At 37.6% G+C, this 13,912-nt stretch overlaps 1 protein-coding gene across 1 annotated transcript; it reads left to right on the forward strand.

The window, feature by feature from the left end:
* Window positions 1-1,005: 1,005 nt before the first annotated feature.
* Window positions 1,006-11,073, forward strand: DCP2 (decapping mRNA 2). The gene is made up of 9 exons (XM_010074322.1): window positions 1,006-1,128; window positions 1,556-1,654; window positions 4,764-4,916; window positions 6,542-6,654; window positions 6,762-6,869; window positions 7,634-7,757; window positions 8,312-8,419; window positions 10,162-10,213; window positions 10,910-11,073. The coding sequence occupies exons 1-9, from the start codon at window positions 1,078-1,080 to the stop codon at window positions 11,071-11,073; spliced, it is 972 nt and encodes a 323-aa protein (XP_010072624.1). The 5' UTR covers window positions 1,006-1,077.
* Window positions 11,074-13,912: the final 2,839 nt, after the last annotated feature.

The raw sequence follows: 13,912 nt of genomic DNA on the forward strand, positions 1-13,912 counted from the left end.
CTGAGAGAGCTGGGGTTGTTTAGTCTAGAGAAGAGGAGGCTGAGAGGAGACCTTATCGCTCTCTACAACTACCTGAAAGGAGGGTGTAGTGAGGTGGGTGCTGGCCTCTTCTCTAAAGTAACAAGTGATAGGACAAGAGGAAACCGCCTCAGGTCGCCCCAGGGAAGGTTTAGGCTGGATATTAGAAAAAATTTCTTCACCGAAAGAGCGGTCAGGCATTGGAACAGGCTGCCCAGGGAAGTGATGGAGTCACCATCCCTGGAGGTGTTCAAGAAACGTGTAGATGTGGTGCTTAGGGACATGGTTTAGTGAGTTAGGTGGTGTTGGGTTGGACTTGATGATCCTTGAGGTCTTTTCCAACCTTAATGATTCTGTGATTCTATGAAGTGCGCTGCCCACCTGAGTGTGGCAAGGTGAGGTGGATTTAAGGATGGGGCGGTGTGGTCACCGTTGCTTCGGCAATGCCCGTGCCACGTCAGCCTCTTGAGGGAGAGCTGGTGGTAGGAGTTGGGGTACACCGCTTTCTCGGGGTTTGGTCTTAACAAATGACTGTGGGAAAAATTTATCTCCGCTTATTTCAAGCAGGGGATGAAACCATGTTTTTGTCTCACTTCAAAATAAAAAAAAAGGTGTTTAAGAGTAATGCATTTTCAAAGTAACTGCTATGTAGATACTTTTTCTTCAAAATTAGGGGAGACCTTCCTTCAAACAAGCAGCCTTTCACCATCTTTTTTCTTGCCTTTTTCTCTTTTTGTCTTTTTCTCTTTTTTTTTTTTTAAATTCATTTGTATTAGAATTACCAAATTACTTGATGCTTTATGACCTTTAGAGTTTGGTAATGGTTTATTAACAGTATTTTTTTACTTCCAAGAGAATATATCTTGAAAGCACTCAGGGGAGGGAGGGTGGTTATTGTAAAATTGAATGGATATCTTTTGTATTTCTTCATGGGATTTGAAACTGGATGCTTAAGTTTATCTTCCTTAACATGCCGCTGTACTCTTCAATCACTGCCCTTTTTTACTGCCTCAAGGTGAAGATGTACAAAAGGTTTTAGATGAGTGGAAAGAATACAAAATGGGAGTGCCAACTTATGGTGCAATTATTCTCGATGAGACACTTGAAAATGTAAGTATGGAAATAATTGTGAAGGGCTATAAGGAAAGATGGCATATGCTGGCAAAAGTAGTCTTCTTGTTTACATTTTTAATCTAGAGAAAAAAAGAAGTGCTTCAGATTCACAAAGACCTGACAGTCACTTGACACTGTTGAGTGTCTACAGAAATGTAATATGGGACATAGTAAACACACTTCTACTAGCTTTCCTACTCAGTGTTTTTGGTTTTGGTTTTTTTTGGTTTGTTGGTTTTGTTTTTTTTTTTAAATTCTGAATTGCATGGTCCCATTAAAAAAAAATCACAGTTCTTGCTAGAATAGGTTCCTTCCTCCAGGCCAAAGTATCTTTTTGGAGAAGTAGGGGACAGTGAAGGGAAGACAGAAGAAGTTGGGCTCGAATAGTGGGTGTTTGACAATTGCATTCCCTTGTATTTTGCAGGTTCTTTTGGTTCAGGGCTATTTAGCAAAGTCTGGTTGGGGATTTCCCAAGGGGAAAGTAAATAAAGAAGAGGCCCCTCATGACTGTGCTGCTAGAGAGGTAAGTTATATCTGATTCCCTGAAATTCAAGCTAAAGAAATGAAATTCTGCTGAGAGCAGGATAGGAGTTGCTAAGTTAAGTGAACACTATTTTTAAAGTTCTCTGCTGAACTATCAATTTAGTTTTAAGTATTATTTTTGATGCTTGGGAAATCTTAATGTACTTTGTGGCTTTTGGAATATTAATTTCAAGGGCCACCATAACTGCAGAGGAAAGAAGTAATTTAGCTTATGTACGCTGGGCTATGTAAAGAGGCTAGAGTTGAGTTGGAAGTTGTAGAAGACATGTAAAAATAGTGAAGAACTTTTCAATTTCTTAGTCATGCAGGAACAAGGATCAATGTATATGGCAAGTAAAATCTGGAAAATAAAATAATCTGTGGGATTTATCGCTGCTGGAGTCCTAGATACATAGTGAAGCTGCTAAAAATAGCCTGTAAAAGGGTATTGCTGGTATAAACTCAATGATCATGTAACATAATACATACAGAATTTTTGAGAGGGAGAATTAAGATGAGGGAAAGTAGTGAGATGCATTAGTTTTCTTCATGGCTGGACTGAATCAGTATCAGAGAAATCATGCTTTTTTTTTTTTTAAATATACCTGTCAAAGATGCATGAATGAAAAATACCCTATTTCTCATTCCCTGTTGGTGCTTTCCATACCACTCGCATATTTAATATGGACTTGGAAAAGCAAAATAAGGTGTTAGATCTTAACAGTGCACTATTATGTGATCAACACACATGAAATACTCTTTCATATTAGCAATTACTGATCTCTGAGTGCAGAGTATAGTATCAAATGACTTGCCAAAGAGTGAAATACTGAGCTACAGATGCAGTGGGCTGTCATTGCAGAACTCAAGGGCTGGGGAAGGATGAGCAGAGACTTAATAAGGTTAACTTGATTATTCAATGCATGTCTCTTTCTCCCTACCCCATAAATAGCTTGTGCAGTTAAACTTTTACTAGTCAGATGCTTTTAGGGTTTGTCTAAAGGACTGAAATGAAGGAAAGGAAACTATGAAAAGATATGGACCACAATACAGTGGACAGGACCATCTAGGCTTATCTGCTTCAGGAGGGAATGACGTGCAGTATGCCTTCCTCTTTACTTCACCTTATGCTAGCAAAAGCACTAAAGTGGGCACAGTTATACTGGGAAAAAATATTTTGATGGTTGTTTTAATTTGGAGAATTGATTTAGATTGCGCTAGTGAACAACAGTGCTATGATCTTTTTCCATCAAGGTAGACTGTTATTGTGGATACAGTGGCAAATTCTTCAAGGTGTACATCAGCAGGAAAAAAACTGTAATATCTGTTCATAAATCTTTTAACTGCTTTTACTGGAGTCAGCACAGGTCTGAAACCATAAACTGCATCTGTATAAGGTCTAATTGAAGAGGTCTTCACTTGGCAGTGCCTACGCAGTTCAGTAGTACTTCAGAAGTTGATGAGGGCAAAACAACATTCTCTTGCAAAAAGGAGTTTCTATAATGAATTCACTGATATAGTCTGGAAAGATAATTTAGGAAGGAAAAAAAATGATGTTAGTAAGAGTAAGCATGGAGGAAAAGCATATCTTCTCTTAATTGAGACAGTCTGTGGTGGGTTTTTTGGTGGTTTTTGTTGGTTTGTTTTCCCCTAAACTTAGCTGTTCTTAGTGCAGTTAGATGGGAAGATGGCTTGCTTTCTATTTTGATATGAGGAGTTGTACATGCTAATTTGAAGACTAGCTGGTCAGTTATTTGCTTTGTATTAAATGCTTCTGTTTTTTTCTTATTTGTGCTGAATTTCCTCAGCATTTTCAAAAATGCAACTTAGAGCCATTTTGCTGATACCAATATTGGTATTTCACATAACATATTTTGAGTATTCCCTGCTATTATTATTTTACATGCAGTTATTTGGTTCTATTTTTCATTATACATATCCACAGGAGATGGAGCTTAAGAAGAGGTTTTACTGAAGATCCTGTACCTCTTTTTAATGCTAAATCTGGTCTTTAAAAAATTTAACTGAGGACTTCTGCATTTGTATAATTGGCACTGGTGCTTAATAGCCCTGGGATTAACATCCAGTTCTATGAGTGATTGTTTAAATACATGTTCCACTGTCTGGGCAGAAATATTTTTGACAGTGGTATCAATCCTGCATTTTTTCTGAGTACTTTTATTTCCTGTGGAGATTTTGAGGACTCAGAGGTTTCTGAAAATGAGTGTTTACTTAGCACGCTTAGAGGTATGATCTGATTTAAGCTACTGGTGTGTTTGACATGAATCTTGTTATATTATAAACCTTGTATATTTGAGAATGTTGTCAAAAGTGTTTAGAAGTTAAGGCTTTGAGCAACCTGATGTAGTGAAAGCTGTCCCTGCTCATGGCAGGGGGATTGGACTTGATGACGTTTGAAAGTCCCTTGCAACCCAAACCATTCTGTGAAAGTGATCCATCCCTGCAAGACCATAAACATGCAAAGAAAATGTTCTTTTTAAAATATCGTCTTTCTAGTAATCTCCAGCAGGTATAACACTCCCATTTTTTTTTTAATTTAGAGTAGCTGACAATGCAGTTTGAAGTTTGTTTGTCAGTGTGAATGTGCAGTTTGAAATTTTTAGTAAAAGTTTTGCTACCCCGTTCTTGGGTTTTGTTATGAACATAAAAATGATTTTATGTATTGGGGGCAGAAGGTTCATGAAGTAGAAGAATTATTGAAAGAGAAGAAAAAGTGAGGTGCAAGTAAGTCTGAAGATGTCTTTATTCCCCAAATAGTAGGTTTTGCTGTGAATAAGATTTCCGTGCATCCAGCAAGCATGGAGGAGCATTGAGAGACTCCTCATCCATATTAATAAAATGCTATATGAAGATGCAATAGACTTGTTTCAAGTTTTATTACAGGCCTATCTGTCTTAAAGAAATGTAAAGCACATAGGATCTTAGATATTTTTTCTGTTGTTGAACATATATGTGTAAAGGCTTGTTTTTCCCGCAGTGGCCTGCTTGCATGGCTAGAGCTGAAAAACAGTTGTTCCTTCTCTTGTGATGATAGGTTCTGAAAGGATAAATCTGAATACACACACTGATTTAATCTTTATGCTTCTCAGGTGTTTGAAGAAACTGGGTTTGATATAAAAGATTATATCTGCAGAGAAGAATACATTGAGCTGCGAATTAACGATCAGTTAGCAAGGCTGTACATCATTCCAGGAGTTCCCAAGAATACAAAATTCAACCCCAAAACTAGAAGGGAAATTCGGGTATGTGTTTGAATCTATAGGAAACTTGTTGTGGAGCTTGATTTTTTGAGCTAATGGTCTGTAAAATGATGAAACTACAGAGCATGAAGAAAACCTCAAATATTAGCTACAAGTGGCATCTCAGCACTGTAGAGTCATGTCTGCTTCTTGCAGCTTTACTGCAAAGACTTGATCCTTGACCATCTGTCTGATGTCTACATTCATCATGAAATCAACATCAGAGCATGCTGTCAAAGTATAATTTTCCCCTTCTTTTCTCTTAAGTGGTGTATGTGTTAATCATTTCATGATATATTCCTAGCTACAGCTGCATATATAACTATATATGCTTCTGAAGATGTAATTATTGATTGGTGATATACAAAAGCCTACATATCAGAAGGAGGAACTAAGGAGGAACTTCTCTCTTTCATACCATCCAGACTTAGAGAACAGTGTATTTTAAAGAGGAGGTTGGGAAGGGGACACTGAACAGGAACTATTTTGGATGGTTTGTGTACCATTTGGCTTTTAAAAGGTATTGTGAAAAGGGAGAAGCGGAGACTCGGGTAGTAGACTTGTTGGAAACTTTGTTCCTGGTATCCATAATCTTTGAAGTTTCAATACCGTTCTTGTAGTACAGTTCAGTTTAAACCAGCTATCCCTGTATTTCCATGCAGACAGTACCACTGAACAGGGCATGTGGCTTTCTAAATGGGAAGGGGTACTTGTAGCTGACTAGAAGGGAGTCTTGCATTACAGATCTGTTTTTCAAAATACCAAGTAAAAGAAAATGAACTTTGAGGGGTTTTTTAAAGGTACAGTAAATAGCCTCCTTTGTAGAACATTGACCATCTGCATGAGGGTGATGAAGAGTTCTTACAATAAGAGATTTTTGTCTTCCCGCTGAAGCACCATCTTCATCTGATCTAATGCAAGCATGCGTACCATTTTTGTATTCCCTGTGGATATTGAAAATGTGTTCAGCTTGTAACTTCTTTCTGATATGCATCCTATGTGGACCTGGGGCTTTGGGGCTAGGTTCTGCAATAGAGAAGCTCATGTGGGTTCTTCTACACTGTGTATATTCAGAATTCCTGATTTAATTCTGCACTGTGCAAAGTATACAGTTCTAATAGTTAAAACTGTAATGTATAAATTATAACATACATCCTGCCCTTTACCATGTTTTTTAATAACAAAAACTGGAACTACTCTGAAACTAAATCCCCTTGTTTCTGATAATACCTGAACTAGTATTGGTGGTTTAGTTTTGATGGCATTTATAGTAAGAATAGTAGTGGCTTTGAAAGTTATTTAAAGCCTCTACCTTTATTTATGACATTCAGTGTGCAGTGATTTGGTTGGTTTTTGAAACCCCTATTCAGAATTTAGTTGCTGGATAATACCTGTCATATTTTAGGTGCCATCTCTTGCAATGAGTATGTGCTGTACCTTATGTTTCAATCAGAACAATTATCCCATTGTTAATTAACCTTTTGTGAAAAACCCTGTTGTGGTCTGTTAATTAAAGTCTTCCATTGTATTTTTTTAATTAAGGGAAATAATTGTCGTTGATACACATTTGTAACATTCCATAAGGCTACACTAGTGTGTATTTTGATTTTATTTCTTGCTTTTTCTAGAATATTGAGTGGTTTTCCATCAACAAATTGCCATGCCACAGAAATGACATGACCCCGAAGTCCAAGCTGGGTTTGGCACCTAACAAATTTTTTATGGCAATTCCCTTCATCAGGTATGTTTGAGCAAAGGCAAATGCTAGGCCAGTGTCTTTCAGACAACTTTAATTTCTTTAGATTTGTTTTAGTAAGTAGGTCTTGTCGCACTTCTCCTTGCTCACAGGCCATTGAGGGAATGGATTTCCCGGAAGAATGGAGATTCCTCAGATAGCGACAATGGATTTTCATCTGCAGAGAGCACACCCTCTAAGCCCAACTTGGAAAAACCTAGGTAAGAACCAGGTCAGTTTAACACCTTTATATCCTTCCAATAAAACGTTGGTCATACAAAGCTGCTTGTTCTTTCTCTGATTATTTGTGTTCTGGTAATAGAATGGGTTAATGAAAAAAAAATTGCAGGCATATCTCATAGGACTGTAAGTAGGCTGAGAAGTTAGTTAGTGTGATGATATAAATTTTTTTGGTCAATTATCACATGTGTCAGAACTGAGATAATTTCCTGAGTCCTCTCTATGGGAATCCAAAAAACAGAAGCTGAAACAACTAGACACCTTGCAGTGCTTCAAGTTCAGTGCTTTTGGCACTTCCACAGAGGAATCAATAGGACTCTAAAGTAAGACTGTAAAGTACTATCAGAAATAGCTATCTAGCTAAGACCTGTGGGGGTCAGTAGGGGAACAAGTGCTGCTGGCTTTTGATTCAGTTGGTCTAAAAAGTGCAAGAGCAAACCTTAAAACTTGTAGTTGCAAGGAGAAGGCTATGTTCTAGCAATTCAAGTCAGGTCAGCACCAACACTCAAAACAACAGGACAAATGCCGACATGGACCTAGCCTGTTATCTGTGCAGAAGATAGGTTTGCTGTGAGCAGGCAAAACAAAGTTGGGTGAATGCAGTGAGCATTATTACAGTTTCCACACTAGGTTTACTTAAGCTTGTCTTCCAAGTTGTTCTCAAGAAGCAGAAAATTCTTTTCTATTTCTCTTCTGCTATCAGTAGGTTTGAAGTTGTCTTGTAAACTCTGTCTTTCTGCACTAGATTCAAACTTCGCTGTAGTCAGCAGGTGTTTACAGATGGCTTTTCAGGAGAGCAGGGGGTGAAGCCAAAACAGCCACAGAAGCCGTGTAATCATCCTGAGATGCCTGAAGTTTTGAAAATAAAGGTAGGTTGTTTCTTGGGCAAACATATGCATCTGGGTTGTGTCTTTGTTCATAAGGGGTCTTCTCTGGAACGAAAATACTGAATTTTATCACCATAGCATGCAAAAATAAAAACATGGAAAAAAAATCTTGGGGATTCTCTGATTTATTTGGTGTTAAAGGTGGTGGGTATCAGATGGTAGTTGGGTTGTTTCAGGTATAGAAACACTTACTGCTCACCATTTTGGTGTCCTCCATGTACCATTTTGAAACATTTTGGGCACATCTAGTGTATATGCATCAGTGTATGGGAACTCACTGAACTGAATTTATTGTGTAATACAGTGTCTGTAATAGTGCAAGAGACACTGAGTAACAGCTGATGACTCTTTGTAACTTGAGTGTATGTTTTGTTAATTTCAGTGTGTGTCAGTTTGTCTACAGAAGATACTATTTACCTATTTTGAGGTTATTTGGACAAAAATTTTAACTAATAAGTAGGAAATATCAGTGCAATGATGTTCAATGCTGCCATTTAACCTCTCTCTTTACTCTTCTCTTTTGGTCTTAATCGCAGAGTCAGAGCTTGAGGAGCAATGGCAGAAAGCAGTACCAAGACACTTCCAGCCAAAAGAAGCGAACAAATGGAGTCCACAGTCAACCAGTTAAGCAAAACCACACCTTGGTAAGAAACATGCAGCGGCTGTCTCATTTTACAGCTTCCAGTAATGATTAAGAAATGTCCAGGCAAAAAAGAAAGAAAGTACACTGCATATCTGTTAAAAGTATATTTGATCAGAATATATGGTATGTATTTGTAGAAATACGACATTTCTTACCTCGTATGCATATATGTCTACGGACAAGCATACTAAACGTCAAAGTTTGCATTTTGGAGTTAAGTCTTATTTTAGCAGTTGAAAATCTGACAGCTGTTTCAGTAGACAATCCTGCAGCTTTCGGGGCTTCTGTCAGGTAATAGCCTACTGTAGTGTGTAATAATAAGTCCGTGTAGTACATGTCTTATTTATTAATGTATGATATATTATTGTAAGCATGGAGTTTTGTTATGCAATAATTTGATACAAAGTGGTAATGCATATGCTTATTACTTACCTTCTCTCTAGCAAAAATGTTGAGATGCAGACTTGACTTGAACACCAGAATCTCATATATTTTTTAATCATACAGAAGAAGCACAGCAGTTTGTAAATTCCAGAATTATATTCTTGGTTTGTTACCTTTTCCTTGCAGTAACTATTTGTCTTTGTCCCCATAGTTCTGCTGCCTGAGAGAAGGCTCATTGAGATTTCTCTCTTTTGTTAATATAATGTCTTTTAGGTTTGGTTGTCCTCGTCCCCCCCGTCCCCCCCCTCATTTTTCTTATGGCTCTCCAATTCTACTTGGTTGGCTCTTGTGCAGCAGTGACCCCTAGTTTGCAATGTGGCTCAGATGGCTTGTCCAGGCTTTAGTTTTTCTTGTTTACTGGCTATAAGCTGGATTCTTCCCATTCTGGCTTGTGGTTATTACCTTCTCTCTGTTTTTCATGTAGAGGTGCAGAAACCATAAGCTCTCATCCTGTAAAATCCTCATTGTAGCAGGAGATGGTTAGTTGTGTTGGTTCCGAGAGCAGAAGCATGAAAAGTCAAAGAATTGACTGCCCAGAAATTTGGCTATGTAGAAAAAACTGAAACGGGAATCTGTAGGATCTTGATGGAAACAAGTAAAACTGTTAATACTCCACAGTTACTTTGTAGGCTCTTTACTGACTGCTAAATACCTGTGGTGTTTCATTTGCCTTTTCATGATTGTCAGTCTTTTGAAGTTTAAATATTTCATTTCCCAGTGATAATTGTGTAACACAGTTGGAGCCCAGGAGACTTGTAATTCACACAGAGTGCAAAGGGCCTTTCTTTTCTCTGTATTTGTATACTTGCAGCAGTATACCTGGGGCTAAAACTTAACTCTTCCTTGGAGAGTTCTAAGTTTGTGTCTCTAATGCATGCTAATTTAATTGGCAGTAGCAGCACGTTTGCAAATATATTCCCCTTGCTTTTTGGGTCAAACCAATTGAAGAATGGGTCTATGCATATGCAACTTTGATTCCAAACCACTATATGCAAGACTTTTCCAGCTTGAAACATTTAGAAAGCACTCACAATTTTTCTCTAAAAGCCTGAATTTTAAAAATGTTTTGTTGACTGTTAAAAGGATGCATGCTTCTGAAAGACTTGTGGACTTGAAAGATGCTTACTAGATAAAGTAACAAAATTCATGCTGAGGTAAAGTAAAATAGTTCATACACATCAGATGTGTCAAAGCAAATATAACCAGCATGCCTTTTAGCTGATGTTTAAGCTATACCTCTAAGAAACAGATTACTGTTTCTTTATGAAGTGTGTAATGTATGGTCATTCTTTTTACCAGAAATGTGAAAGAAGGCTTAATCTAAGAAGAGTTCAAGATAACTTTGAAACAGGCAAGTGCAGTCTGAATTTTCATCCATTGTCATGCATTACAGGCCGAAGGCACCTGAATAATGAAGGTTGAGATTTTTTCCTTGTATGCTAACCTACAAAATGTTACAAAGCCATATTTTTCTAAGGTAGTCTGAGTTAGGTTTTTTTTTTTTATTTAGTTCATGTTCTGCTTCATATTGGTTTTGCAGTTCTTCTCCTTAATTATCAAGACTGTCATATTATACCAGGTGGCTGAGTAAAAAGTAAAAGAAAGCTGGTTTAGGAAAATAGTATCTGAGTCTAACACAATGCTGGTAATTGAGTGTTGGTTCAAGGCTTTCTGTCCTACTAGTAACAAGCTGCAGTTGATACTGGACTGCTCTGGAGAGTGCATACAGTTCTTTACTTAGTGCTCAGAAAACAGGGCCATATTTCTTTCCTCTTTATTAAGAAATGTCTTGCAAAACAGGACCTATGGGTAAAACTGGCTATTGAAAGTGTACCCAGCTTGCCATGATTTAAGATTTTTTTCTAGCCACTAGATGACTTGTAAACATGGCTGTTTGAGTTACCTTCTGTTTATGACCAGACATACAGATTTTGTCATAAATATTAATTGAATATACATTTGAGGTGTGGCTTTGCATTGTTATTGATACTCTTATTGATAACTATCTGTTTAAAATTTGTTTCATGCTTTTCTTCTCTTTAAGCAGATGCAGCATATGAGATGTGTTGCTCCAGCGAAGACCCACTGCCACAACATGTAGACGGATGTTCTGTGGCATGCAATGGCCGTTACAAATTTTCTTTCTCATCAAGAGCTTTCTTGAGTTTCAAGTTTGACCATGATGCTATAATGAAAAGTTTTGACCTCTGACAGCAAACTCATTAGGAACAAAAATCAGATTTACCTTTTGCAATTGAGGAGGTTTCTTATCCAGCCTTACTCTTTCTCAGGAGTTTTTTTGTTTTGTTTTGTTTGTTTGTTTTTAAATGCAATGCAGGGACTGACTGGTGGTTTGGAAGGGTTTGTTCTCTTTGCAGTATGGGAGTGGCATAGTCAAGTGTTGCACTTTAAATGCAGTATAGCCTTTGTCCACAAACATACCTTTCCAGTGTTCAGTTCACTTGTTCCTAGCTGTGCATTAAGAGGGCATTCTTTTTTCTTTTTTTTTTTACTTGCTGTGTGTTTTATAGAATGTCATTGACTTTTTTTTAACCATTGGAGTATACCAGCTTTCTAAACTTTAACTGCTCTGATGTAAATTATTGGACTTGTTAGTCATTATTGTGTAGTACATTGCAATATTATGGCAGTGGCAATGAAACTGATTCTCAGAGGACTCCTCTGTCCTAGTGGTTTTGAAACCAAGTTGCACATTTCAAACCGAGCCTCAGCCTGTCATCCTTTCTCTGTCCTGGTTGCTTGCCCAAAATACTTTTTCTCCTTCACACTGATAGTTTCTGTTGGCTGGCAATCAGTAGTATACTTGGAGTCAAATCTATAGTGTGTTGACAACTTCTTGTACTTATTCTGCCTCTGTCTTCAATAAGGATACATAAACTGGGTAGAACTTGGCCATTCAAAGTATCTAGCTTCAACTCTTATGCACTGTCCCCTGCTGGGTAAGGAGGAGTTGCAAAGTTTTGTGTTATGCCAGTTGCAGCTGCTTTCAAAAAAGAAAAGCTTAAACTTTGTCTGTGAGAGGTTAAATATGTAGATTTTATACTGAATGTAAATAAGCCTCTGTAGATCTCGCTGAGGAGGAAGGCAGGTGCATGGATAATAGAGTCATTGTGTGACACTAAACGGCTTAATCAGGCTTGCAATAACTATTCTAAGGGTGTCCAGTATTTTATTCTGTGGTGGTGTCCTCAGATCTCGTGTAGTGTATGCTCTGTATATATCCAGTAGTATTGAATTGCACTTGCAGTTAGCATTTAAATTATGTAGCCTCAGTCGTTTTCAGCTACAATGCTTTCTTAGTAAAAATATCAAAGATTCGAGGGGGGGGCAGGAACAAAAAAAAACCAATAAGAGTTGAGATGACGAACTGTTAAATTACCATCATGTTTCAAGTTAAGGGGTTTTGAACACGTGCTTTGCAGTGGAGAGAAATGCACTCTAATTTGTCACAGCAGCTTGCGGTGGCAAGCATGTTGTCCCAGATTCCAAAATGGACTTTTCTCTAAACTGAAGGTAATTGGTAACTTCATAGGTTGAATGAATTAACGCCCTTGTCTCATCACAGTGTATGCTCATGCACTGATTCTTTATGCAACTTGTGTCATCCAAAAACAAAATCCTGGTCTTCCTTCAACCACCCTACTTCATCTACCCTACCTGATCTGTTACCTAGTGCTTTTCCTCAGAAATAGCTTTAGAACTTTCTCCTGGTTTATTTACCTGCCTGGCACCAGGTGATTTGGGACTCTAATGCTGTAATAATCTTGGTGATAGGAATGCTGGACTTCTGTATCAGCCAACAGGAGAAACAGACTGCAGCATTTCCTCCTTCTGGAGGACAAAAGTCCTGAGGGCCTTGTCTTTCAAGACCAAATTGTGAAATAACTCAATCTAGCTTTGTCTCACTTTTTTTTTTTTTTTTTTAAAGAAAAAAAAAAAGGTTTCCAAAGACCATTCAAAACAGTAAATGGCAAAGAACAGTAGTTGAGAAGGTGGGATAAATGCTGGAGGAGGTTATGTTATTCAGCTTCAGGTGAAAACTAATCTTTAGTTCCTTTGTTAGTGCAAGTAGTTGGTTTCCCAGCAAAAGTGCCTTTACTGATGGTGGGGCAGATATTTTTATTCATATCCTGAGGCTGCTACTGCCTGTGGAGTTAACAAGACTCTCCTAAGGCATGATTAAGTATCAGGCTGTGGAAATCTTTAATAAGTAAGTTGGCTTTTCAGATAATTTACAGTTGTATTTCATGTAGTGCTCTGTGAAATAAGGGGGATATTGATGAAACAGCAAACTTGGAGCTTCTGTCAACTGTTTGGGAAATCTTGTCCCAGACAGAGGAAGTCTTTAGAAAGAAGGAAGCAAGTGTGTCCTATGAATAGGAGATGCTGGCTGCCATCTATAGTCACTGGGTCATTTTTTTTCTTACTGAAAGGTTGGTTCAGTGTAAGAGAAATTGGTTGCTTCATTAAGCAACCCAAAGTGGGGTTTACACATGTCATGATTTTAGTAAATCTAGCCTTAATGTGAGTTGCAAATAAATGTGATAAATATGCAATAACTTACTTCTTTGTATAAGAGTACTGTTTCTTGTAGTAGCATTGCTTTCTGCTTTCTCAGTAAGGTTTCTAAAACAACTTAAGTGTTGGTGGCATGTGATCTGCCTTATGGGTTCCATCATGCCCTGTGCTGTGAACACTTCTAATTGTTTACTATTGTTTATGTTCTTATTTCACTTTCCTTTTATAATTAAGTATATTTTTAAGTTTAGAAGTACAGTTTACATTATCTTCTGTAAAACAGTGAAGAAATAACAAGTAAGATACAGAATTTAGTTCTGTGAGGTCTTTATTTGATGGAAGCTAGATACAGAGAAACAAGTAACTGTTTGCATGTCAGAGTCAAGAGCTGATGTCAAGATACTTGAAAAACAAACATTGCTCAATTTGAGAATGCTTGCCTGTAAGGGGTTATTCAGATTATGAACTGTCATTTGGTGTTCTTGAAATTAAAGAACTCATGAAATAAACA

The sequence above is a fragment of the Pterocles gutturalis genome, unplaced genomic scaffold (assembly GCF_000699245.1).
Source record: "Pterocles gutturalis isolate BGI_N339 unplaced genomic scaffold, ASM69924v1 scaffold15492, whole genome shotgun sequence".
Lineage (NCBI taxonomy): Eukaryota > Metazoa > Chordata > Aves > Pterocliformes > Pteroclidae > Pterocles > Pterocles gutturalis.

Coding starts and splice junctions, on each gene's coding strand:
- DCP2 (XM_010074322.1), top strand. CDS start 1,078: ATGGGAGTGCCAACTTATGGTGCAATTATTCTCGATGAGACACTTGAA. Junction 4,917..6,541: donor AAACTAGAAGGGAAATTCGG/GTATGTGTTTGA, acceptor TGCTTTTTCTAG/AATATTGAGTGGTTTTCCAT. Junction 6,655..6,761: donor ATGGCAATTCCCTTCATCAG/GTATGTTTGAGC, acceptor CCTTGCTCACAG/GCCATTGAGGGAATGGATTT.